Source organism: Gorilla gorilla, chromosome 13 (genome assembly GCF_029281585.2).
Source record: "Gorilla gorilla gorilla isolate KB3781 chromosome 13, NHGRI_mGorGor1-v2.1_pri, whole genome shotgun sequence".
In the NCBI taxonomy this organism is placed as follows: domain Eukaryota; kingdom Metazoa; phylum Chordata; class Mammalia; order Primates; family Hominidae; genus Gorilla; species Gorilla gorilla.
Genome location: NC_073237.2, coordinates 30361603 through 30388796, shown reverse-complemented (window position 1 = coordinate 30388796; position 27194 = coordinate 30361603). Strand labels below are relative to the sequence as shown.

Genomic DNA, 27194 nt, shown 5'->3' with positions numbered 1-27194 from the left:
CCCCTTTGTGCTGATCTGTGAATGACCGTGAACATACTACAGATATTGATTTGGGGGTTAAAATACATTTTAGTGACTATGCAAATCTGCAAACATAGAACTCACAAATAACGAGGATCAACTGTACGTCTAAAGTTATGATTTCCTAAAAGTAAATTTCAGAGGCATTGTTTTCATATTATCTATTCGGCTTAGAATAGATTGAGGCAGGCAGAGCAAGCAAGCTGATCTGAGGAAAGGAAATGATGTATCATTTCTTTGGAATTCTGAGAAGTTGAAATATCTGCAGTATGTTTCTACAGAGTATATATTAAAACAATGCCTATCATTAAAGTGAGAGCTAGAAAGGGAGGAACTACAGAAGAAACCAGAATAGCAAGATGTCTATTCCTTTTGGCACCTATTTTCCTTTCGTTATCCTTTACCCTCAGTAGATTCTTGTTTTAACTACTGTAGTTAAGTCTTAGCTGTATACTGGGGAATAAAGAAATGATTCTCTTCTTTGTCTTATCCCTGGAGGCTCTATGCTTCATTTCTTACTGAGGAAAGCAGTTTCTTCTAGTAATATTTCTGAATTCACTGGAAAAAAATTATGGCCGCACAAACAAAATCTTACCCAATGGCTCTTTCTCAAAGTCGATTCTGATGGTTCCAGCAATTGCATATGCTATTACTAAGGGGGGAGAGGCTAAATAGTTGGCCCGGGTGTTGGGGTGAACTCGACCTTCAAAATTCCTGTTTCCAGATAGTACTCCAACAGCTACAAGGTCTCCCTGTGTAAGGCAAGAGAAAAATCAGGTCACTAAAAGATACTGACTAGGCTTCTTGTCTCAGACCATTGGCAAGAGTTTCCACATCGCAAGGATACAGTCCTTTAAGCTGCCCTTTCACTTGGTTCTCTCCCACTAGAGGGGAGAAGGGTACACCGGGGTGTCCCCATGGGAGATACTCTGGGTCAAAGGAAGCAGAGACATGTTTAGTGATTTCTGCTCACGAGAAAATATCAGGTAGTCAGAAGGCAACATACTAGTTATTGCTGCCTGGGGCCCAAGAACAGGTGGGAAAGACCTAACAGTTGATAGTTAAAGGAAGTCACAATGACTTACGTAGATTCTGTAATTAATGCAAAGCAAACCAAATAATATCTTTCAAGGTTCAGCATTTTGGGGATAAAAATCAAGCCAAAGCAATTTAGTTTAGATTCATTTGTGTGGAGACTTGTCTCACTTTGAACCAATTTTCAAATTATTTGGCTTGGTGCAAAAGTAATTGTGGTCTTCGTCACTGAAATGGCAAAAATCCCAGTTACTTTTGCACTAACCCAATACCTATAACAAACAACTGTAGAGCTCTTTGTAGTGAAAACCAGCAAGTACTGAGCACTTGAGTGCCAGACACTGCACTAAGTGACTTATGTTTATCATCATCTTAATTCTCACAACTCTATAAAATAGATACCATTATCATCTCCAATATACAGTTGTGAAAACCCAGGCACAGATAGGTTAATTAACTTGCCCAAGGTTACCCAGCTAGTAATTTTAACCAAACTCAAAAGATCATACTCTAAACCACATCCCCTGATTCCATGGACCTTCTTGAAAATATCAGCATTTTTGTCACGTTACATGAAAAGAAACAACTGCTCTGAAGACCTACAGGCACCTCTGCAATTACCTGTGTGATGGCTTCTACCACAGGTTCAGGTAAAGGCCCACTGTTGCCAATGCAGGTCATGCAGCCATAGCCCACCACGTCAAACCTAGACACCAAGAGAGAAGCACAAAAAAAAAAAAAAAAAAAAAAAAAGAATAACTTTCAGTGAGCCCTTCTGCTGGCCACAGTTTCCAGAGACCACTGTTCAAAAAGGAATTGCAGTGCATGAACTAAGTTCAGTATAGTGCTATTTCTAAAAGTTTCATTCTTGAGAGCATTCTGATATATAACATAAGAATACTATTCATATTTTTAACTTATAAAAAGGAATCAAATTGAATGAGCAACAATTTAAAAAATTTGAAATCATATATGCCATATCTTCATTAACTACTATTATTGTATAATCCTAAGGAGATTTGAATTTTATGAGGCACATGAATAAAATATATGTCATAAGTCAGGAATAATATGGAAATTGGAGAAAGCGTATTTGGCAATGAATACATTCATGCACTGCACAATATTTCTGTTAGTGATAGACCACATATACCCAAATGTATATGTGGTATATAGCTGAAAAATTCCTATCACCTAGTGATGCTGTAGCCATCGTGATGTCACAGTGCAAGGCATTTCTTGTTTATGATGATGCTGGTATAAACAAACTCACACTGACTTTTTTTTTTTGAGACGGAGTCTCGCTCTGTTGCCCAGGCTGGAGTGCAGTGGCGCTATCTCTGCTCACTGCAAGCTCCGCCTCCCAGGTTCATGCCATTCTCCTGCCTCAGCCTCCCAAGTAGCTGGGATTACAGGCGCCCACCACCACGCCCGGCTAATTTTGTTTTTTTGTATTTTTAGTAGAGACGGGGTTTCACCGTGTTAGCCAGGATGGTCTCGATCTCCTGATCTCATGATCTGCCTGCCTTGGCCTCCCAAAGTGCTGGGATTACAGGCATGAGCCACCGCGCCTGGCCACGCTGACTTTTTATTGTTCTTTTAGAGTGTACTCTTTTATTTATTTAAAAAAAAAAAAGCAAACCAGTTAAGTGTAAAACAGCCTCAGGAAGTTTCTTCAGGAAGTATTCCAGAAGGCATTATTATCATAGGAGATGACAGCTCCATGGATGTTATTGCCCCTGAAGACCTTCCAGTGGGACAGATGTGGAGGTAGAAGACAGTAATACTGACAATCCTGACCCGGTGTAGGCCTAAAGTGTGTGTTTATCTCTTAGGTTTTTTTTTTTTTTTTTTTTGAGACAAGGTCTTGCTGTCACCCAAACTGGAGTACAGTGGCGTGATCATAGCTCACTGCAACCTCAAACTCCTGGGCTCAAGCCATCCTGCAGCCTCAGCCTCCCGAGTAGCTGGGACTACAGGCATGCACCACCATGCCCGGCTAATTGCTTTACATTTTTTTTTTTTGTAGAAACAGGGGTCCCACTATGTTGCCCTGGCTAGTTTCAAACTCCTGGCTTGAAGCAATCCTCTTGCCCTGGCCTCCCAAAGCACTGATATTACAGGTGTGAGCTACTGGGTCCAGCCTGTCTTGGTTTTTAACAAAAAAGTTTAAAAAGTAAAAAAATAAAAACTTCAAAAATAGGAAAAAACTTACGAAATAAAGATATAAAGAAAATATTTTGGAACAGCTATACAATATGTTTGTTTTAAGCTAAGTGTTTTAAGAGTCAAGAGTTTCAATAAACTTAAAAGTTTGTAAAATAAAAGTAAGCTACGGTTTACATTATTGAAGAAAGAAACTTTTTTTTATTAAGTTAGTGTAGCCTAAGTGTCCAGCGTTTATAAAGTCAACAGTAGTGTGCGGTAATGTCCTAGGCCTTCACATTCACTCTCCACTCATTCACTGACTCAACCAAAGCAACTTCCAGTCCTGCAAACTCCATTCATGGTAGGTGCCCTAGAGGGCAAGCGGGCCCTCTTTAGATGGAACGTAAGGGTTTAAGTCTAACTACCAACTGATAAACGACTATGCAATTTGATATCATCAGATAATCTCACATCTGTTACAAGGTGACACAGCAAGATACATGAGGGATACAATTCAACAAAAGCAATGGTGCAAAAGAAAACTCTCCCTCACCCAAGCTGAGACAGATAAGGCATGACTCCGCTCTCTTGTAGGTAGTAGGTGACCACGCCACTCCCAGGAGACAGGCTAGTTTTGATGTAAGGCATCACGTTCAGGCCAGCATCCACAGCTTTCTTTGCTAACAATCCTGTGAAATGGTAAACACAGATGCAGTGTGGGAGGCTGCCTGCTCTAGGTGCCAGGCACACTTCAGAAAAGAGCCTGATTTTCTTCAGTCTGCATTTCCTGCCACCACCTGACCACGCTCCCTTCATGTTGGCACTATCTGCTGTTTCTGCTGCCAAACAGAAATCTAAAGGCTCCCTGGCCAACGGTCATTTAGATGTATGCAGTAAACTCAGAACTAGGCAAGGAAATGAAGAAAGAGATTTGCTTACTTTTTTTTTAAAGAGATAAATGTAAAACCATTTAGGAATATATTACAAAATGAGTTTTTAATTTTTTTAGAGGGAAAATGATCTTTCTAATTATGTTTTATTTGGATGAAAATCATCATTGAAGGAGCCCTTTCTGAAACTATATCAACTGTGTGCTGGCTGGCAAGGAACGGTCAGCCAAGAAGTAAAAATCGAGTGTTCAGATATATCTTGAAGTGGAGGATCTGCTGGACTTTGGCAGATACAGAGACTGCTACTGGAACACTGGGTGCTCTGTCTTAGGAAGTATCACAGAAGTAGCAAAAACATGAGCAGTGGGGGTGGGGACATGAGGGGACAAAAAGCCACAGACAAGCTGGTAACTTGTCTACAGAAGACTGGTTTGCTCCAGACCAGACAAGGAAAGCTTAGGTGGCAATACACGGACTCAGGCAAAGAAGGCTTTCCTAACGCCCGTGTCTGCTTCATAAAAAGGAACTGCTGACACTGTCTGGTCTGTGGATGGATATAAGAGGAGCTTTGGGGATGACTAAAAACTTGGAAACTAAAGAGACCTTATAGTAGGGAAACCACATATGTAAATATTAACAACTCAACCAGAATTGCAAAACAGGTCAGTGGCCCCAGGTTTTATCAGCCAGTGCCCTGTGCCCTCATTCAGAAACACCTCCCAGCATTCACGTCAGAACTCAATCCTACTGCTCAGGGGTTTCACGGAGAACAAAGTCTGTGATAACACTTTATTTTTCTTCCAAAGTCTGACACAAGAATGTAGGCTTTCCCAGAAATCCAGCTTCCTTTGCTTTCCTCTACTTATTTTCTGTGTTAATTCTCAAGACAGACTATTATGCAGTGTGCATTCTATTTTAAAAACTTTGCTTTGGACACTATTTATTGTGTAGATATTTATGGGCCAATAAATATCTGTATCTGGAAAAGACGAGGTTCAGGGAACTACATGTACAACTCCGCCAAGGCCCTGGGCCCTGTCTCGGGCTATTTCCACCTACACACATGTATGACCACGAGGATGGAGTCAAATGCACTTACCTGCCCCTAACATCACAGACGGATTACTGGTGTTTGTGCAGCTAGTAATGGCAGCAATGACCACAGAACCATGAGCAAGGGTGAATTCAGTGTTATCATGGATAAAGGTCTTATGGTCATTATGATGTTCAGGAGCAACTTGGAATCCTTTAAATCCTTGCTAAAGGAAGAAAAATATATATATTATATAGGAATATATTTATATAAGATATACATATATCTGGCTAGAGGAAAAAACATACATATAGTCAACAGTTCTCACTTGAGAAGAAGGAATACTTTGGTAACTATAATTTTAAAGGCCAATTCTTAACAAAAGCATAAGTATCTCTGCAAGTAAACTCTGAAATGCTACAGAAAAATTACTCGTTTGAAATCTTTACAAAAAGCAGTCATGATATCTGAGTCTTACTCTGCACTGAAATTAGTAACAATTACTTCCTTCCCACCTCAAAAATGTAAATGCTAAAACTACAAATTTAAAGTTAGTCTAAATTGAACTCAATGACATTATTGTACAGTTTAATGGATATGGACTGATTAAGACTATGGATTCTAACCTTACGGAAATTTAGAAAAAGGCGCTATTTTGACCAGACTCAGTTAATCATGATCAACAACGCAAACAAAGTACAGCTGAATATTTGGCATAATACTGGTGTCTCACAGATAAAATCAATCATACATCTTAATCATTCTTTTGGGAAATGTTCATTGAAAATCTACTGCATGTAAGATACTGTGCTAGGTACCTTGCGGGCTCCCAAGGTGATTCAGACACAAATCCTGTTCTCACACGTACAGTCTAGCAACGGAAATCATACATGCAAATAAAGTACCAACAATGTAAGTTAAAGAATATGGAATGCTATCAAAGTATTTCAGACCAAGCACCATGAAGTGTCCAATAAGGGAAAGGGGACTTTCTGCTATGAGATTGTGAGAACCCAATGCAGAGTAGCTGGTATCTGAACCAAGTTTTATGGAGTTCACAGAACAGAGTAATATGAGTTGGAGAAGAGACTTTCAGGCAGGGAGGGGCACGCACAAAGGTGCAACAGCTAGAAAACCTCGGGTGAGTAGAGTAAACAGTGTGGTGAGGGTCCTGCAAAAAGCAGACATGCTTAAAAAGGTGGGTTGAGTTGTGTTTATGATGGCTCTTGCTGCTTGGCTCGTGACTAATGGAGGAAGTCATTAAGGACTTCAGAAGGGAGAATAAACACCCGCAAGCTTCATGCTACAGGAAGATTCATGTCAAGTGGGATGAAAGCCTGGACACTGAGTAACCAGGCAAGAGGTAGCGTTGAGAGGATTCAACCTCTTCCCGCAGGCCCCTACCTTGGCTCCAAGGCAGCTCTCAAAGTCCTTTTTCATGTCGGACACAGCAACTTTGTCCTGAGGCCTTTTGGGTCCACTACAGCAAGGCACTACTGTTTTCAAATCTAATTCCACAACCTGTTGACCCCAAAGAAAAGAAATTATAGAATTTACATTATACCCACAAAGAGGAAACCCAAAGCATGTCAGAGAATTTAAAACATGACAACCATAAAAATAAGCAAATAAACTACCACATTCAAAAACAAGGAAGCCAGTGTTTCTCTTAATCCTCTTAATTAATCTTAAGTGATTAATTTCCCAAGATCATGATGGGCACTTAAGTAGCAGGAGACAGGCAGGCAGCCTTGCCACCTCTCAGAAAGAACAGGGTGGGTGCTGCAGACGCCCAGTGTCCTCCACTCGCCCATCCTTGGAGGCAGCTCATCGCGTTTTATATGGCTAAGTTAGGCCGAAGGTGGGTTTTCTATTGAAATCATACATAAACCATTACACTTCTAAGGTGATTTCGGAGGGATGCAGCCGTTAAGTTATCAACACCAGGAAATGGGCCTTAGTCTAACTGAACATTTCCTTTCCTCAATGTATTAAGAAACCAAACATGGGTCACAGGTCTAGTTTACCTTGTTGTCTAGAAAAACATGGATTCAGTTTACTGACATGTTTGTACCTTCACTTCTTTCTAGGTCTGTAATAATGATGGTTTAGCCTTTAAACAGCTCTTGTTCCACTAGTGAAGTCTCTTTATTTTTCTTTATATTTCAATAGATTTTTGGGGAACAGGTGGTGTTTGGTTACATGAATAAGTTCTTTAGCGGTGATTTCTGAGGTTTTGGTGCATCCATCACCTGAGCAGTGTACACTGTACCCAAATGTGTAATCTTTTATCCTTCACCTCCCTCCCACCCTTTCCCCTGAGTCCCCAAAGTCCATTGTATCATTCTTATTCCTTTAGCAAAGTCTTTCAGTGGTCTTCCACATTAAGAGGTGTGAATCAGTAGTTCAAATAGGGGAGCACACTTAACCTACAATTATTAAGCCAGTAGGAATGTAAGAAGTTATATTATTCTGTTATGTTTACAACTGCCTTATCCTTTTGGTTTTTCAACCTTTTAAAACTCCGTTCTCTTGTAATGCCTTGGCAGTGACTAATTTCCTACTAGCGCATTCCCCCAAGAAAAAACACCACTAAAATCGCAGCCTTGAGGAAGAGGAAATACATGCACAGTGGAAGGCACTCTCATACCTGGGTGAAGTCTGGGTCTTGAGAAGGGTCATTGAAATCTCGAAACATTCCTACAGCCTGAAGATATTTTTTAATGTACTTTAATTTTTCTTCATCACGACCTAAAAGGCATTTTAAGGAGTAACAAGTAACATAGGTTAGTATTTCCTGGTTGAAGTTTATAAACTGATACTTCCATTAGCAATTATGTAAGTACGCAACATATGCTGCACTTACACACACACCAACAGCTCTGTCGATTTTTCGGCTTCCCAGGCTAATGGTTTGACTCTTCCACTGATGCTGCTTTTTATTAGGGGCCATTAATGAATGTGCTGGTCCTATCAAAGTGACTGTTTTCTGAAAAAGATTCTGGTTCTACCTATAGATAACCCGCCTCTTTTGGGGTATAGCCTTTAATTAGGAGAATCTTACACCTGAGCTAATTGTGAAAGCACACCTAGGCATTTGCCTTCAACTGGCCACAAGGACTCAGCATTCCACATGATTACCGTTAAAATTAAAACCCATCCCAACCCCACCTGAAACCACTGGCTACTGAGCACTTTCTGGGCACTGTGTCCTAAACATTTTAAATGTATTACCTCAATCTCTAATCCTTTATCATAGTCTTATGATACAAGTACAATTATTATTCTCATTTATGGATAAGGAAATGGCGGCTCAAGAAGACTAAGTAACTTTCTCATGTAACACAGCCAGTAAACGGCAGAACCAAAATCCAAACCTGAGCTTGACCCAGAAGTTCAGTCTTAACTCACGATGCTGCATCACCAGGAATATGACCTTGAACCCTCTGCTATTTAACTTTTATCAAGATCCCGGGGTAGGAGATAATACTCATGAAGTATGCCCAACGGACATGCAGTCCACAATTTCTCTGATGGTTAGAAACAGAAGGTTTTATCCTTTGGCTGATCCTACCACTGATCAGAACTTTTGTTTGTCTATTTGTTTTAGCTGAACTGTAAACGTCATTGGCTCTCAGCACAGACGTCATAAAAGACAGCTGTATGAGCTTCACTAATGTATTTGTCCTGACCTGTTGTTGAGCCCGCTGTTCACTACAACCCATGCCATGCTCTTCATGAAGATGAACAGGAGAAATCTCTCTTAGGGTTTACTATGAGAAAGGGCTACACTATTCTGAAGCAATATGTTTGTTTCAATTTAATAGATGTTACAAATTTGGCAATGGATTACCAAGAAGTATAATGGCCACCTGCAGCACCACGGGAACTAACCAACTAACCTTCCCTCTAGATCCATCTCACAGCTTTTATCCCTCTACCCAGCACACTATCCCTCTCTTTCTTTAGGTTGATTCCCTCAATTATTTATTCTGTTCTTTTAGTTATCTTTTTCACTTAAAATCCTTTGGGGGAACAAAGACGTTTTAATCAATTTCAATGTGTTTATATTTAATAAACACTTTTTTAAATAAACTTTTTCATGACAATCTTTACTATTTCTAGAGGAATTTCCTCAGGCTACGGCAGAAGACTAAGATTTATTTGGAGTCTGTAAGATTCTCATGAAACCCTTCCCATGGCTGTCCCTTCACTTCATCCAGAGATCTGTGCAAGCACCTCTGGGGTACTTCAGCCACCTCCCCTTTCTTTCTCATTATCACATCACACTCTCATTTCTTTTCTTTTTTCTTTTTTTTGAGACAGTCTCTCTCTGTTGCCTAGGCTGGAGCGCAGTGGTGCGAGATCGGCCCACCATAACCTCCACCTCCTGGGAGTTTCGCCATGTTGGCCAGGCTGGTCTCGAACTCCTGACCTCAGGTCAGATCTGCCTGCCTTGGCCTCTGAAAGTGGTGGGATTACAGGAGTGAGCCACCGTGCCTGGCCTCATTTCATTTTTTGGACATCCCTGAGAGGGGTGTTGCAGAGTGCTGTTCCTGTATGGGGCCAGGCAGTTGCAGGGTTGGATTCTGACTCTGCTGTTTATTAGCCTTGGGTATGAACACTTCTCTGCTCCTCAGTTTTCTCTAATATTAATTAACTAGTCAATCAATCTACCCTACAGATCTGTAAAGAGGTTGACAGCAAATACATACTAGGTACCTGGTACACAGCAAGTACCCCATAGGCAGCAGTAACCATTACTAAGATCACTTGTTTAATGTCAAAAAACTAGTAGTAGAGGACCAGTATAAATATCCAGGCTTCTGTAATCTCTGAGCTCTTTCTATTGGCCATACCATCTCTATCTCATATTAACTCCTTAAATCCCAAAAACCCATTTTGACTCCATGGAGAAAAAAATAATTGTGTAACTGTAACCCAGTGCCTTCTGTTGGGTAGAGGCAGAAGGCAGTGCTCAGATTCTTGGTGTTTCATGGAACTTTTACAAAGAGCCCTATGCTTTCAGGGCCCTTCACTTACCTGTTTGCACCAGGTACGTGATACTAACTTCATCAACTGGGAAAAAGGCAGCAGTTGCTCCGTACTCTGGACACATGTTAGCAATCGTAGCTCGGTCAGCAATGGACAACTGGGCTACTCCAGGCCCGAAGAACTCGACAAATTTGCCCACTACCCCAACCTGGCGGAGGTGCTAAGCAGCAGAAACAACAGAAAAGCTTGAGATCTGATGGCCCACATTCAAAATGCAGAACTACCATCTTGCACTTCTTATAAACTAGTCTTGTCAGTAAACCCAAATAATAAATTAGCCCAACACATTTGTGATCACTTTCAAAACTTAAAAAACAATGCCAACTAAGTGCAACATGGTATCCTGGATTGGATTCTGGAGCAGAATTCTGGGACATTACTGAAAAAACTGGTAAAGTCTGTAGTTAAGAGTACCACACCAATGTTAACTTCTTAGTTTCGATAAATGTGCCATGGTTATTTAAGATGTTAACATTCTGGGAAGCTGGGAGAAAGATAACAGGAATTCTCTGTACTCTTTATACTAACTCTCCCATAAATCTAAGATGATGTCAAATAGTTTTTATTTATAAAAAGAAAGACAAAGTGTGCCCAAAATACAAATGATATTAAGAAAAATATTTCAAGATGAGAAACATTCTCTTTCTCTAATGAGATCATTGGAAGCGTCTGGAAGTGCTACATATTAAATTCTTTCAACCTAAATAACTACTTGCACTAGTTAAGAAAATAACTTTTCAAAGGCGTAATGAGCAAAATTCATGCTACAAGTATAAGTCAAATGTAACCAAAAGATTCCCATATCTTTTCCACACAAGGCACCAGCCAGGAGTGAGGCCACAGTGACTGACTTAGCTCTGCATAAAGCCAGTTTCCAGCTACAACCACACAGATGGGCTCTTTTGGTAATATGGAATTCTGCCAAATTTTGTGAGGAAGTCCTGTAGTATTCCACATCTGAAGAACAGTGCACAGACATTTGTGATAAGCTATGGTATTCAAATAAATCAAATTCAAAATTTTACAAAAATTAAATCAGAGAGAAATGTGTTTTGCACTTTAACGATAGCATGTCCATGCAAAGGACCCCAGCCTCCAAACTATAAAAGCAAAAAAAATTATGTTTGTGATCATTAAAAACCATTGCTTTTGCAAGAGTCTTCCAAAACGAAATGGCCTTTTTACAAAACAAGCAAATCACAGAAAAAGATGATCTCCTCTAACAGCTACAGAAAAAGCCTAATACTTTCCAGCTTGGTGACATATATGTTACAATAACGTAACTTATAATACAGAGAAGAGAATTTAAAAAGGAAAACTCTATTCATGGAACTACCTTGCTATTTACATAAAAGGAAGAACTATGTGGAAAACATGTAGTGAAAGCATAAACACATGCATGGGAATGATTCTTACAACCTCAGGATAGTGATTATTTCTAGAAATGGGGAATGTGGCTTTAGCCACAGATATTACATATTATTTCTTTAAAAACACAGAGAGCTCTGAAGCAACTATGACAAAATGGTATCATCTGTTAAATCTAGGTGGTGGGCATATGAATGCCATCTTAATTTCTGTATCATTGAACTATATCACAGTTTAAAAAATTTCCTTTAAGAAAAAGATCGATGCAGCAATACTAGAAGAAAACAAACATAATGATCTAAACTTAATTTAACATAGAACACTTCCCTTACCTCATCTCCTTTTAAAATCATCAACCTTGTTTCCTAGCATTGCTAGAGCACTTGGAAACCAAACAAGATTCCATTATGTATTCCCTCCATTGGAAAGCTATCATTGTGACTTTCCAAGACCACCGAAGAGGATGCATATTGTTACCTTGGTAATGGTAAGCACGATGTCAGTAGATGTTACCAGAGGGTGGGGCTTCCCCATCAGCCTGTAGCCAATCACCTGAGGAAGCACCATACTGATTGGCTGACCCAGCATGACAGCTTCTGCTTCAATACCACCGACACCTGCAATGAACGGCATGACCGGAAGAATGCCTTCATTACTCCTTACTCTATCTCTCAGGTATAAATTTAGTGACATTAACAGGTAATAAACCCAGTTACAACGTTTAATTGGTGCAGAGTTATGTTTCTATAAAGAGCAGTTATTTTTTCTCCATTTTCCTTTATAGAATTTTTTAACAAATGTTTCTCAAAGCATGGTCCCCCAAACACCTATATCAAAATCCCCTTGATGCCACATGCAAAGAAGAGTAAGCTTTGGGAGTCTCTATTTTTAACACCCCAGGTGATTTTCGTGTATGCTAAATGTCCCTAACCCCTTGCTTCTGTTCATTCTTCCAAGCATAATTATTGAGTGCCTGCTAGGTGCAAAGTGATTCTCTGGGCACTGGAAAAACAGCAGTGACAAAACTGACAAAAATACCTCTCGGAAACTTGTGGTCATGTAAATTCATGTTACTGAGATGTAATAGAATCACAGTGAATTAAAGTGCATGCCCCAAAACAGCATATATGGAAGAACACTCACCCCAACCAAGAATGCCCAAGCCATCAATCATGGTAGTGTGCGAGTCTGTGCCCACGAGGCTGTCTGGGTAATAATATCCATCCTGATCAAATACCACTCTTGCCAAATATTCCAAATTCACCTGGTGGATGATTCCTGAGCCAGGGGGAATAATCCGCATGTTGTGAAAAGCCTGGGAACCCCACTGGGATTGACAAATGGAAAGAACACTATGAACGCCTGAAGTACTTCTACTCAGCCCATCTCCTTGGCATCTCTCCCTCATACCCCGCATACAAAGAAAACCAAACAATGGAACCAGATCCTGCCCATACCTTTAAAAATTCAAATCGCTCTCTATTTCTTTCAAATTCCAGGTCTTGATTCTTCTGTAAACTGTCTGCCCTGTCAGAGAGAAAAATTAAATGTATACAATTTGAGGCTTAACATATTAGTGGTCAAATTTATTGGTGATGAAGAAACAAAATGGAATTGCATCTCCTTGCTTGCCGAGTGATAATATGAATTTCATTCATGACTATTTACAATGCAGAATAGGAGAGGTAACTAGTGAAAGTAAAGACAGTAATTATTGTTTGGTTCAAGTGATTCCTACAATGCCTTTAACTATGGTAGGCAGAAAACATGAACTGAATTGAAGTTAAAACTAATCTAATCATAAAGTCTGACTCTTAGGAACAGACTGAAGACATTCATATGACAACAGCAGCCTGGACATTTAAAGAACTCGTTTCTATACTCCTCATCCATGACCTCATTATAACATCTCTCTGACCTGGAATGTGTCTGGGCTGGTATTTTCATCTCTTTATGTTGGGAGACAGAAAATTAGCAATGCTGAGAGGATCAGTACCTTATAGAATCACAATATCCTGTGTGTAGGACCAAGGTTTATGAGGAAGATGGTGTCACTTGATAACATCTGTGAACCACAGATCATATGCTAAGATTTACTCAAGGTCATTCAGTCCATCAGGACAACACAGGGCACCAAGATTTTCTAGGATTTTAAAAATCAAACTGCATTGTTTTGAGTCAAAGTAGAATAAGTCATAGTCACAAGATCGCAGATTCAGCACACAGAATGTGCTCATAAAGCATGTATCATAGGATTGAGTAAACACAGAAAAGGCTAGTAAAATTAATAGCTAAGACCAAAGTCAGACTTCATTAATAAATGAAGTACTGGATAACTACTTCCTAGTACCCAGTAGTTAACACTTTTTGACACTACTAGGAACCAGCAACTATTCTAAATGCTTTATGTTAATTTTCTCATTTAGTCTCCATAATATCCCTTTGAGTTAGGTGCAACTAATAGCCACCTTTTTCAAGTGGGGAAACTGAGACACAGAGAGGTTAAGAAACTTGCTCAGGACCACAGACACTAGTCAATGGTGGAACTGGGATTGAAACCCAGGCAGTCTGACTCCCGAGTTGACACTATCCTTTAATCCCTATATCACATGGCCTTCCTGTCATAGTTACAGCGACTGTGGCAGTAATGGTGGCAGTGGTAGTAACACCACCACAGTAACAGCAAGAGCTAAAGGCCAACATTACGTTATGGGCGCTCAGAGCTTTACACATGTGAACTTATCATCACAACCCCTCACGTAAATACTACTGTCATCCTCAATATCCAGAAGCAGCAGCTGAGGCACAGAAAGGTTAAATTTGTCCAAAGTTAGACGATAACACAGTGCTGTTATCTGAGCCTAGGTCTGACTGGCCCTGGGGGTTTCTACCTTGACCATGATACTCTGCTTCTCACCCACTCTGATCCTCCCCTCCCCCAGAGCCTGCCACGTGCTACATGCTGAAAATGCAATGGTGCAAAAGCTGTGTGCTCACTGCCCACTGGCACTCTGAGTCTGGTGAGAGGGCAATGGCAAAAGAATGCAATCATCACTGCCTGGTACGGGAGCACTCGGAATGGGCCAGGAACCCAGCTGGGGGTGGGGGTTGGGGGGATTGGAATGCTTTCCAGAAGGACATGGTATCAATGTGGTCTGAAGGATGACGGTGAGTCAGCCCGAGCAAGATGGGCAGGCACTCCTTGGGAAAAAAGGGACTGGAAGCATGTGTTATTTACCTCATAGAAAACACATCTGGAGCCGGGCACAGTAGCTCACACCTGTAATCCCAGCACTTTGGGAGGCTGAGGCGGGCAGATCACGAGGTCAGGAGTTCAAGACCAGACTGGCCAACATGGTGAAACCCCATCTCTACTAAAAATATAAAAATTAGCCGGGCATGGCGGCAGGCGCCTGTAATCCCAGCTACTCGAGAGGCTGAGGCAGGAGAATCACTTGAACCCGGGAGGTGGAGGTTGCAGTGAGGCAAGATCGCGCCACTGCACTCCAACTTGGGCGACAAAGCAAGACTCCATCTCAAAAAAAAAAAAAAAAAAGAAAACATATTTGGTTACCACACTGATTTTTTTTCTCTTGATATGAATATTCTCCAAGACAAGTGTTGGTTGCTTTAATAGGTAGGATCAATTCCTGCGACTGCCTAACAGCAGGGGTCTACAAACCAGCCCATGGGTCAAATGTGACCCAATGCCCATATATCCTTGGCCCTCAAATGAAGGATGATTTTTACATTTTTAAAGGCTGGGGTGTTGGGGGGAAGAATATGTGACAGAGACAGCATGTGGCCAGCAAAGCCTAAAGTATTTGCTATTGGCCCTTTCTAGAAAAAGTCTGCTGATCCCTGCCTGAGTGAATGAGTGTCTATTTATGTGTGTACATGTTCGAGAAGAGCAAAAGAGGGAGAGAAAGGAGGGACCCCGGGATAGCAGAACAAGGCAGGACACCTGCACCGACACCGGCATCAGCAGACTCTGTGGACCCTCTGGACGAGACACAGCTGCTCCTCAAGGTACTCATCTCGACCTTCTCAATAGTATGCTGAGGGCTCCATCACTCCAGTACCCACCTGTCTCTACGTCCAGATCTATGTTTCCAGTGTGTTTCGGGCATGCGCACCAAGAATACTTCAGGCACCACAAACTCAATGGGTCAAACCCTGATGCTGGGCTTTCTTTCCTAAATCTGTTCCTCTTCCCCGTCTGTCCATATCTAATGAGCTCTTTTCCCACCACTTAGTACCTATAGCTATCAAGATATTTATTCCAGAAATAGCCTCCCAACCAGCTGCCCTGTGAGGCCATTCAATCTACCTTTGGTATGGTCACCTCAATCATTTCTAAAATATAAATCATCACGCACCAGCCTGAATCTACCAATGGCTTCGCATTTTCTTATAAAGTAAAAATTCCTTGTCTTAAAAACCTAAGTCCTTCAAGCTGACCTCAGCCATCCTTTATAAGCCCTCTCCTAGCCTCCAGTCCAAGCTCTCAGCTTCAGCTACACTGTAGCCAGCATGCTCTTCCCACCCCCACTTTCCTCGTGCCTTTGCATGCTCTATTTGCTCTGAGTGGAAGGTCTTTTTCAGCTCTTCTCTCCTTGGTAAACAGGCTCAGGATCCAGATCAGGTGACACTCCTTGAAAAACCCACAGACTCCCCAGGTCAGGATGATTTGCCCCTTCTCCGTGGTGACTACACTTATCAACTGCATGAAAGCTGTGTGTTCACTAATTTCTCTCCCCTTCTAAACTATAATCTGTTTCTGGAATAAATACTGGCACATAATAGATCTGCTAAATGGATTTAATTTTTTTTAAAAAGGAAAGCATCTGTGACCTTGATTTCTACCACTACAGGTAAGATTATAACCACATGTGGCCCCTGCCTCTCCTCCCCATCTCTTTTGCTATACTGTGAGCACTTATGGACTCCTAGTTATTGTCCCTGATCTTCTACCCTCCAGCACCAGAAGGATGGCAGAGCTTCTCACAGCAGAAGCATGACTGATGATTGACGGGGGAATGTTTACCCCAGAAAATGCTGGGGGTATCAGTTTGATGGAAGTGACATGTTCATAGGACGTGCAGAAGCCAGAAATGCTTAGACTGTTTCATGATACAGTAATTCCAGGTAAAACCCTATTTACTCAGGAAAACAAAACATCTATTATATGGAGCTTGGCTCAATTAGCCTAGTTCTAGTTACTGGAATGAATAGACCTAGCATTCAGAATTTTCTACCACTCAGAACTTTCCTAAATTAGTCTAATCTAGTGAGCTTTTAATAAGGTCTCTAAATGTGAATGGCCTCACAGACTAAAGAGGAAATTTCTTAGTTCATTTGAATTCAGAATTGAATGTAGTTCAGTTTCTGAGAATTACATTTAATGGAGCTCCAGAAATTCACGGACAGTATTAACATGGAGATAGTTTTACATTAATGAAATCTGGTCAGAAATGTTATGAAATTCTTTTTTTTTGAGACGGAGTCTCACTCTGTCGCCCAGGCTGGAGTGCAGTGTCGCAATCTCGGCTCACTGCAAGCTCCGCCTCCTGGGTTCACGCCATTCCCGGGCCTCACTCAGCCTCCCAAGTAGCTGGGACTACAGGCGCCTGCCACCACACCCGGTTAATTTTTTGTATTTTTAGTAGAGATGGGGTTTCACCGTGTTAGCGAGGATGGTCTTGATCTCCTGACCTCATGATCCCCCTGCCTCAGCCTCCCAAAGTGCTGGGATTACAGGCGTGAGCCACCGTGCCCGGTCACTGTTATGAAATTCTTGTTGGAGGAACAAAAAAAAAAGGTGAGGTAACTTTGTAAAATATCACAATAATGTATTAGAACTTCAACTTCTAAAGATGGTGTGAAGCTAATTAGTATTATTCAAACTAGGCAAAGAGCTTACAAACATTTAACTGAGACATTTACCACTCTACCACCCCTTACCCAGTTTTTCTCACTCATTTCCAGAAAGAGCTGGAAATTAGCCCAGAGCACACAGTTTCACAGAGTTGAGACATCACATTTAATTCCTTACAAAAATGAGGAGAGAGATCATGAGGTTAAATTGCAAAACCACAACTCAAGAAATAAAAACAAAATACCACCAATAAAAACACTTCTAAAAGAATTTTTTTTTTTTTTTTTTTTTTGAGATAGAGTCTCATTCTGTTGCCAGGCTGGAGTGCAGTGGCACAATCTCAGCTCACTGCAACCTCCACCTCGCAGATTCAAGCGATTCCCGTCTCAGCCTCCTGAGTAGCTGGGAGTACAGGCATGCACCACCATGCCCGGCTAATTTTTTGTATTTTAGTAGAGACATGGTTTTACCATGTTGGCCAGGATGGTCTTGATCTCCTGACCTCATGATCCACCTGCCTTGGCCTCCCAAAGTGCTAGGATTACAGGGGTGAGCCACCGCCCCGGCTAGTGTTCACTCTGATTTTATATATACATGTGGGTTTGCTAGATTTGGTTATCAATCTAGGTCAAAGTTCACCCTTGGATTTTGCTGTTTTTCATGTTTTCAGTACATGGTGTAAATGAAAAAGGTCTATTAAAAACTGAAACCACAATTGATTAGAGTCAAGGTCTAAAAAAAAAAAAAAATTACAGTGAACTTGGTGATGACCCAAGTTCAAGATGCATTAACAGCCATGAGCTCTTTGAATTTTGAGTCAATAGAGTTTAGACATGAAAACTATATTACAATTCCGTCTCCACCTGTACTTTCACCTTCTAGGCGAGCAAAATGAAGGTAAACCCATCAACATTAATGAAAGACTCCAAGAAAGATGAAACTGGGCATGAATTTATGGCTACTTTCCTAACTTCTGAAGTGGGTCTTTATCCTATCTCAAACAGGATAACATTTTATGCATATATTTTAAACTCTTCCATTTGAAACCAAAACATTAAACTGAGTTCACGTGATTTAGGAAAAAAGGAAGGTTGGGGAAGACATATTGCCTTAGGACAGGTTCAGAGTCCAAAGGAAAGGGAAGAGTTGGCGAGTACATGGTCTGTTCCAAGTACCATCAATTCAGGGGACAAAGTAGATTTCTCTTTATCCTGAATTTATCTGGTTTGGATGTTAGCAATATTAACCGGAGAAAGATCATTTTCTAAATTTCTTTTGAGGCTGCCAGGAACTCAGTTACATCCCCAAGGAAGCAAATAAAGGTGTTTTTGTTTCCCTTTGAGTGGTTTCATATTCTTAAATGACTTAATTATAAAAATAATAGCTTCTTATTAGGAAAATGAAGACAGTTGCAATCCCTGAGATAACTGCTTAGCAACTTGGCACCCTTTCCAATCTTTTAATTCCTGCATCATTTTCCATGTAGCTTATGTCACTCTACATATGCAATGTAGCATCTCGCTCGTTGAGCTACAATGTGATCATGTTCCAAGTGTTATTAAAGACTTCATAAATTAAACTCTAAAGGTTACCTAATGATTCACTTCAGGGGTATACCGTAATTTAATAAAGCATTTTTTTGTTGGACATTTAGAATGTTTCTAGGCTTCATTTATAAATAATACTTCAATAAACATTATTGGCCATTAAGCTTTTTCTGAAGTCAGCTATCCAGATTAGCTAGATGTAATGGTGCATGCCTGTGATCACAGCTACTCAGAAGGCTGAGGTGGGAGGATTGCTTAAGCCCAGGAGGTCAAGGCTGCAGTGAACTGTGATCACGCCACCCCGGTCTAGGGAACAGAGTGAGAACCTGTCTCAAAAAATAAATAAATAAATAAATAAATAAATAAATAAATAAATAAATAAATAAATGATATAAAGGGTATGCTTGGAAGTAGGAATTCCAGGACAAAGGATATAGACATTTCTAAGGTCTTAACACATATTGCTTTAATCCTCATTTCTAATTTATAGTGCTATCAGCAGTGTATGAAAGTGTCTCCCTTATAACACCTTCATAATTAATATTTTCTAATCTCAACTATATTGATAAGAAAATGACATCTCAAATATTTACTTTTTTATTCCTTGTGAGATTGAAAAGCCTTTATATACTGTTTACTACCATTTGCATTTTCTTTTATTATGAAATGTCCACTTTCCTTTGCCCATTTATCTTCAGGGACCTATTATTTTTCTAAATGGATTATAGATACTCCATATATTAAGTATATTAACACTTTGCCATATTTTTCAAGTTATTTTCTCTTAACTTTGCAGTAACTAAATCTATACCTTTTTTCCGTGTTTCATTCGTTGCTTCTAAATTTAGTTTCATCAAGACATCTGACACGCATACATTTCCTTCTAAAACTTTTAAACATTCATAAGAACTGCTCCCTCCACTAATCAATTTCCAGCACTGTATATGGAAAAGTTATTTCTCCCACTGATAGTTGTTTTGACAACTTTAGGTAGTCATACTTCTAGGTTAAGATAATAGCCTCTTAAAAATACCTGATTGCCCTCCCTGTATCAAAACCCTTGTGGTGTAATCTTGAAGTTACTTCCACCGAAGACGGGTGGACTGTATTTCCCCATTCCAGCTTTGGGCTCAACCATGTGATTTGCTTTGATCAATGGCACCGTGAACAGAAGTGATGCTGTGCTGGTCCTTAGCTAGGCCTTAGAGATACTGTGTGTTTTCACTTGCCCCCTTGAGTCTCTGTGGTCACAAGACAGCTGCTTTCTCCTTTAGCTTGGACCCCAAAAGAAACACACATGGAACAGAGTTGTCCCGGCTGCCCCGCAGATGTATGGTTCAGTGTAAGCTGCCAACCTGGCTACTGCAGTGCAAAGCAGAGCTGCCCGACTGTGCTCACCTAGGTCAGCTGACCTCCCAAACAACTAGAAGATGTGTAAGAAATAAATTCTTATTGTTGACTGCTGCTGAGATTCTGGGATTGTTATACAGCAATAGCTGATTTTTTTACACCCATCTCTACATTGAAATCTTCATGGTTTTGGCTGGTACAAATTCTGCCTTTTAGAGAAAAGGACAAATGGTAGAGTTTCTTCTGACTTCATTCCCATCTGTTGATTACCATTTTGAGCCAAGGGGCAAAGATGACTAGATTCTTTTTTTTTCAAGTTTAACTTCATCAGGTACTTTTTTTTTTTTTTTTTTTTTTTTTTGAGACGGAATCTTGCTCTGTTGCCCAGGCTGGAGTGCAGTGGCACTATCTCTGCTCACGGCAAGCTCTGCCTCCCCAGTTCACGCCATTCTCCTGCCTTAGCCTCCCAAGTAGCTGGGACTACAGGTGCCCACCACCACACCCCGCTATTTTTTTTTTTGTATTTTTAGTAGAGATGGGGTTTCACCATGTTTGCCAGGATGGTCTTGATCTCCTGACCTTGTGATCTGCCCACCTCGGCCTCCCAAAGTGCTGGGATTACAGGCGTGAGCCACCGCGCCTGGCCATCAGGTACTCTACCTCTTATAGGCCCTATCAAATCACTAAGTGCTTCTCTTAGATTCTACTATTTTCTATGCCTTTTTGTATATCTTACAAAAGACTGGGGCTTTATAACAATGTTTAATATCTTGATGCCATTTTAACCCAAAGACTCACTCCCAACACTTCCAACTTAAACCAAAGGCTTTTAGAGAGTGAGATTTAGGGATAAAAGCTCATTAAAATAAACTGAGTCAGGAAAATTGACCATTACTACTTGGCTCCTAACCTCACAAAACTTAGTCATCTCTTCAATGGGCTAGGATTACAAATGGTACACATATTTTGATTAAGAAGTATTCACTTTTAAAGTTTGTTAAGAGGTCAAGCGTAAGTTGCTAGTTCACAACTGCATATTCACATGTTCAGTTCTCTTCTTTGTAAAACGTTTTATTAAGATTTTTTTTTTTTTAAAGACAGGGTCTTGCTCTGTCACCCAACTGGTATGCATGGCCTAACCTTCTGGGCTCAGGTGATCCTCCTGCCTCAGCCTCCTAAGTAGCTGGGACCACAGGCACACACCACCACACATGGCTAATTTTTAAAAAGTTATTTGTAGAGATGTGGTCTTCCTATGTTGCCCAGGCTGGTATCAAACTCCTGGGCTCAAGCGATCCTCCTGCCTCAGCCTTCCAAAGTGCTGGGATTACAGGCATGAGCCACTGCACGTGGCCAACGAAGACATTTTAATATGCACACCTTTGGATGCTAACGATGTGGGGATGGATTTAAAAAAATAAAAACAACAACAAAAAACCTATCCTCAGAGTTCTTTAGTTTTTCCCCAACTAAAGGTGTTATAGACCATTAGGTGTCTATATTCAGGCTTACCAAGATTCTCACTTAATCGAAGAATAATTTCAAGGTCATTCAATTTAGGATATTAAATGCCTATTTATCTGCTCAGCTCTTGCATTCAGGGAGTTGAGAGTCTACTTACCAAGTCAACTCAAGTGACAACTTCCCTTCAAGGGCTACAGGCCCACTCAGGACACTAAATCATCTGGCAAACTGAAGAACAGGGAGCTTCGTAGGCTGGAAAGTAAAGGATTCCTAACAGAATAAGATTTAAGCTGGCCTTGAAGGACAGGTAAGATTTGGCAGGAACAGAGGAGAGGATCTCCCAAACAAAAGAAGAAACACAGGGAAAGAAAGGGATAGACATTATGGAAACCCACGTGAAGAGGCAGAGATCGCTAGATATGCAACAGTTACTTGGGATCAAAAAAAGGAGTAAGGTTCCAGTGGATGAAAAAGCTCAAACATATACTTGCACTGACATATACTTGTGTTGACGAGCTCTCATGGCAGAACTTCATGTGTGTGTGTTTTCACCTAGACTTCAAGTCAGATTCAAATGCAGGCTGCTCCCACCCAAGAAGTAAAAACAAATAAAAAAAGATTAAAAGAAAAATCCACCCACTCTTCCCCCTAAAACATCTTTACTGCAAAAGGTATATGAAGTTTAAGTTTTTCAGAAGATATCTTTGAAAGATTTTCTTCTTTAACTACATATACACATTTTTAAAAGATTCGTGTTCAAAGATTTTGCACAAAGCAGAACACTCAGGTATTCGTTTTAATCTCTCACCTTCTGTTGAAATCAACCTGGATGGAATGATCTATTACAAGATCAGCAGGGCAGACAGGGTTTATTTTCTCTGGATCTCCTCCTAACTTTTTCACAGCATCACGCATTGCAGCAAAGTCAACCACAGCGGGCACACCCCTAAGAGAAGAAAGAGAATAATGCAGAAAATAAGCCTTAAATGTGTGTAACTGGATTTTTCAGCTTTTGCCTCCATTGATAATATTGACAAGGCCCTACCTCATCAGAGGAGCTAACAATGGGTGAGACTTAGAAAAGTGAAAGTTTCTAAGCATATTTCCTCAGGCAGAAATCACATAGGTAGTAAGTACCATGACTGGGTGGTATCTCTATGTACAATGTTATCACCGTATTAAATTTAATAACGGCTATGATCTAAATACAGCAATGATGGGAAAGCTGGCACTTAACAACTCTGGAACTCTTACTGCTGTGAGTGCTTCCCATTCACATGGTGGCTTGACAAAGACCTGGAGAAGACTTTCAGATCACATCTTCTCAATTTTGACCAGATTTCAAGGAATGGATATAATTCAGAAAAGTTGGCTGTGAATCAAATTCATGTTAAATGAATCTCTCTTTTTCGCTTAAAAGTATAACATTTTGGTGATCTTCCTCTAGAAAAATGAAACTGGGTCTCTAGAAGGAATAAAATAACATCAGTTAAAAATGGAAATATAGTATCTCAACAAAGATGCTGCAATGGGGAGCAAGGATATCTAAAAATAGCAAGATGAGAACTGAGGCTTAACAGTTATGGTCAAGACTTGTGATGTGAGCTACATCATCTCCCCTCTGCAGACAGCACATCAGTGTTTCAAGTACAAGTGTTTGACACACCTGGTTTCCTGGGCAATACAATGTGGGAAAGAAAAGATTCCAAGATGGCTCTATTCCATGCTATTTCTTTGACCTTTCCCTAAGATACTCAGGACTAGGATCTTTAAGAGCAAGGATAATGACCCTTCCTATTAGAAAAGGTGGCGTGTTTCAGTTTGCTGGACACAATCCTGGTTTCCTCTCGCTGCTGGGGGCAATGACACCCTAAGCTTTCAAAAGTGTCTGGATATGGGTATATAATATTATATAGTCATAAATTAATAAATTATATAGTCATTGCAGAGTGTTTTCATTTGTTTAAAAGAAAACTTTCTTGAAAGGCTAATGAGGGAGGCAAAGGAGAGTGAAGTGACATTAGGCTCACGTAAAGTCCTGCAGGATGACACGAGCAGGCTTAAATGGCACTTCTATGTTCTTGTGCTGTGTGACATTCCAATGTAGAATATTTTCAATATCCTGTTTCTTCACCAAAAACTCATCACAATTCCGAATGGCTGCTTCCAGAAGAACTCTGATCGAAAATGGTAAGCGCCCTAAGAGTTAAGGATGACAAAATAAACAAAACCTGTGAGACAACTTAAGAGCGCTCTTTAAGGCCAATCTCTATATAAAGTTGATATGAGGCATCAGACTATTCTTCCACAAGGAAAGAGGGTAAAGTGACCAACAGTTTAAAATACATGGATATTTAATGGGTTTAAGAGATATTCAGGGCTGGGCACAGTGGCTCATGCCTGTAATCCCAGCACTTTGGGAGGCTGAGGCGGGTGGATCACGAGGTCAAGAGATAGAGACCATCCTGACCAACATGGTGAAACTCCATCTCTACAAAAAATACAAAACTTAGCTGGGCATGGTGGCGTGTGCCTGTAGTCCCAGCTACTGGGGAGGCTGAGGCAAGAGAATTGCTTGAACCTAGGAGGCAGAGGTTGCAGTGAGCCAAGATCCATGCCACTGCACTCCAGCCTGGCAACAGAGCAAGACTCTGTTTCAAAAAAAAAAGAGATATTCAGTGGTAGAAAACACTACACACAAGGCCAAAATAAAATATTATTCTTTGGTATTAAATGGTTGTCTTGTCCTGGATTCCAACAACAGACAGTTTCCCTTGTCATCACATCTCACCAGCAGTCTAGATTTTTATTGTATTATGTGTTTTGTTTGTTTTCGAGACAGGGTCTCACTCTGTTACCCAGACTGGAGTGTAGTGGTGTGATCACAGTTCATTGCAGCCTCAAACTCCCTGGCTCAAGTGATTCTCCCACCTCAGCCTCCTAAATACCAGGGACTATAGGTAAGCATCACCACACCCAGCTAATTTTTTTCTATTTTTTGTAGAGACAGGGTTTTGCTATGTTGCCCAGGCTAGTCTTGAACTCCTGGACTCAATTGCCTGCTTTGGCCTCCCGAAGTGCAGGGATTACAGGCATGAGCCACCACACCCAGCCTATGTTAAATGTTGACAAGTAACATATATTTATACATGTATATATACCCACAGAGTAATAGTCCTTATGAAACTAATGCTCAAGAAATGAGAAAATAACCCCTTTATAATTATTGTAATTAAAACCAAAGTATATGCACGTACATCTTTCAAAGGAAACAAAACCCTAAACACTATGCAGCATGGCCAGTGGTAACTGGAGTTCCTAAAATAAAACAATATTAATTCATAAGAAAAATGATTTTATTTATAAAAAATTCCATTTTGATATGTGAAAATTACTAAGCAATACTATCCGGAAATTTATCTGGAAAAGACAGTGCAAAGGCAGAAAAAGGACGGAATTTGGAATAAAAAAGACTGTGTTCTTGTCCTGCTTGTCTACAACCCACATACTTGTGATCTGAGCATGTGTCATTGACTCTTGGGCCTTAGCTTCCTCAGGACCTCTTATATTTTATAAACATGACCCCATAGGGTTGTTATTCAGATTAAATGATATGATACAAATGTATACTCTATAAAGTGTTATATAAATGTTAAATGTATGTAATCATTATCACCTACTTAAAAATGACTAATGTAGGAAAGGCATGTGAGTGCTTGTGCACTTAACCCAAGAACATTCACCCATTCTCTGCTACTCCCTCTTCAAACTCTCCTCAAGTATAATTAATTACATAGCCTAATCATCGTGCAAATGAGATTCCAATTGCTATCACAGCCATGTACCTACCATATCTTGAATCCTCCAATTTATTCAAATTGAAGAATTTCTTTCCTGGTTGTACAGGATCCAATGGCTCAGCAAGGTGTGCGAATGGGTTGCTCATGATTACTGATGGCCACGTGTTCCTGAAAAGAAAAGAGAACATTTAAATTCCTTTTTTAAGAGGTCTGGGACCTAGAAATCAGGACTGGGAGGAGGGCTTAGTTTTTACTATGTTTCTTTTAGTATTGTTTGCATTTTTAACTATGTACACACTGAACTTTAAAAAAAATAGTTAAAAATTTAAAAGAAATAGACATTTGCACAACTCCTCTGTCCAAAGTCTGGTAGGTACGAGGTAGTTTTGGGGAGAAGCAGTTGATTGAGAAGCAGCCTGTGTCTTCCTGGATTGCTAGTGCAGGAGGCGACAGGACACGCCACAGGTACCGGTAACGGGCACAAGACACTGAAGAGGAGACAGCCAGGCTGTTTGCCCAGCGCCTCTTTCCTGGGAACTGCTTCTCCCACCTAGTCTCACATGCTGTATGCAGCAGCTGCCATTTGATGGGAGAGAGGAAAGGTGTCTGACCCAATCTGGCCCAATCAACTTCCTTCTCTGGGAGTTCTGAAACTGAAACTAAAGAATGGGCAGCAAAGGCTACTGGAATACACCGTAATTGTGTTTATAAAGGTATGTACCCTAGGCCATCTGCATTAGAATTATCCAGGGATCTTTCTTGTTAAAAATATAGATTCCTGAGTATCCCCTCCCCACCCATTGAACCTGTTCAAGCTTCTAGGTGATTCCGACACACGTTCAGCTTGAGAATCATTGGTGGGCACTGTGGAGTGCCACCAGGTGAGGCACTTAAAACTTAATTCAGGAAGCAGAGAGGCAGCACAGAAGATATGGAGAAAGGGAGGGCACATTCTAAAATGGGAGTCACAATCAAAATGCCTCCAGGGCTCAGGAAGAGACCTGTGTATGTGAGGCAGGCTGTACAGGGACTAAAGAGCCTGGGTGATCTGTGCCCATCTAAGGGGGCAGAGGCCACCTGGCTCCAGCCGAGAGGGCATGAAGGAATGCTTGCCCAGTGTTGAGAGATCATCTAATTTTCCAAGTGAGACTGGTAAACTAGATTTTTATATGAATTCTTGGCTTATAAAAGTTGGCAACTAATTTTTCCTAAACTGTGTGGATCTGTGGCATGATGGCAAAACCAAACACACCTGTGGGCCCTATTCGACCAGAGGTGGTAGGTAACCAGGCAGGCAAGTGCATGGCAGAAACTGAAATGGAAAAACGGGGCAGAGGGATTAAAAGCTGAAGAGGCAAAATTTAGAGAAAATGGCTGCTGGGTGAATGGGGGGAAATCTATGGGGAGAAGAAATAAGGTTTAACTCCAGGCATGGAGAATTGAAGGCTATTAGGACTGCTTTGGGAGGGAAGATGGTGGCTTTAGTTTTTGAGGTGAGAGTGCATATAGGATTAAGTGCCACACAAATTCAAGAGATTTGTGACTAATTCTAACTCAATGAGCAGCCAATCAGGAGAGGGGAAAGCCCTATAAAGAAACCTGCTA

General features: G+C 40.7%; 1 protein-coding gene across 3 annotated transcripts in view; it reads right to left on the bottom strand.

Annotated features, from left to right (window-relative positions):
• The window catches only part of ACO1 (aconitase 1), a 68001-nt gene that overhangs the window by 21168 nt on the left and 19639 nt on the right, over nucleotides 1-27194 (bottom strand). For all 3 annotated transcript variants that reach the window (XM_019033956.4, XM_063696275.1, XM_063696274.1), the window contains 13 exons: nucleotides 25639-25757; nucleotides 23820-23988; nucleotides 22598-22735; nucleotides 13008-13077; nucleotides 12694-12877; nucleotides 12028-12167; nucleotides 10171-10342; nucleotides 7778-7878; nucleotides 6532-6648; nucleotides 5194-5353; nucleotides 3758-3893; nucleotides 1678-1762; nucleotides 617-773 (listed from right to left, as the gene is read on the bottom strand). In XM_019033956.4, coding sequence (XP_018889501.2) covers nucleotides 617-773; nucleotides 1678-1762; nucleotides 3758-3893; nucleotides 5194-5353; nucleotides 6532-6648; nucleotides 7778-7878; nucleotides 10171-10342; nucleotides 12028-12167; nucleotides 12694-12877; nucleotides 13008-13077; nucleotides 22598-22735; nucleotides 23820-23988; nucleotides 25639-25757 — 1748 coding nt within the window. The remainder of the gene's footprint in view (nucleotides 1-616; nucleotides 774-1677; nucleotides 1763-3757; nucleotides 3894-5193; nucleotides 5354-6531; nucleotides 6649-7777; nucleotides 7879-10170; nucleotides 10343-12027; nucleotides 12168-12693; nucleotides 12878-13007; nucleotides 13078-22597; nucleotides 22736-23819; nucleotides 23989-25638; nucleotides 25758-27194) is intronic.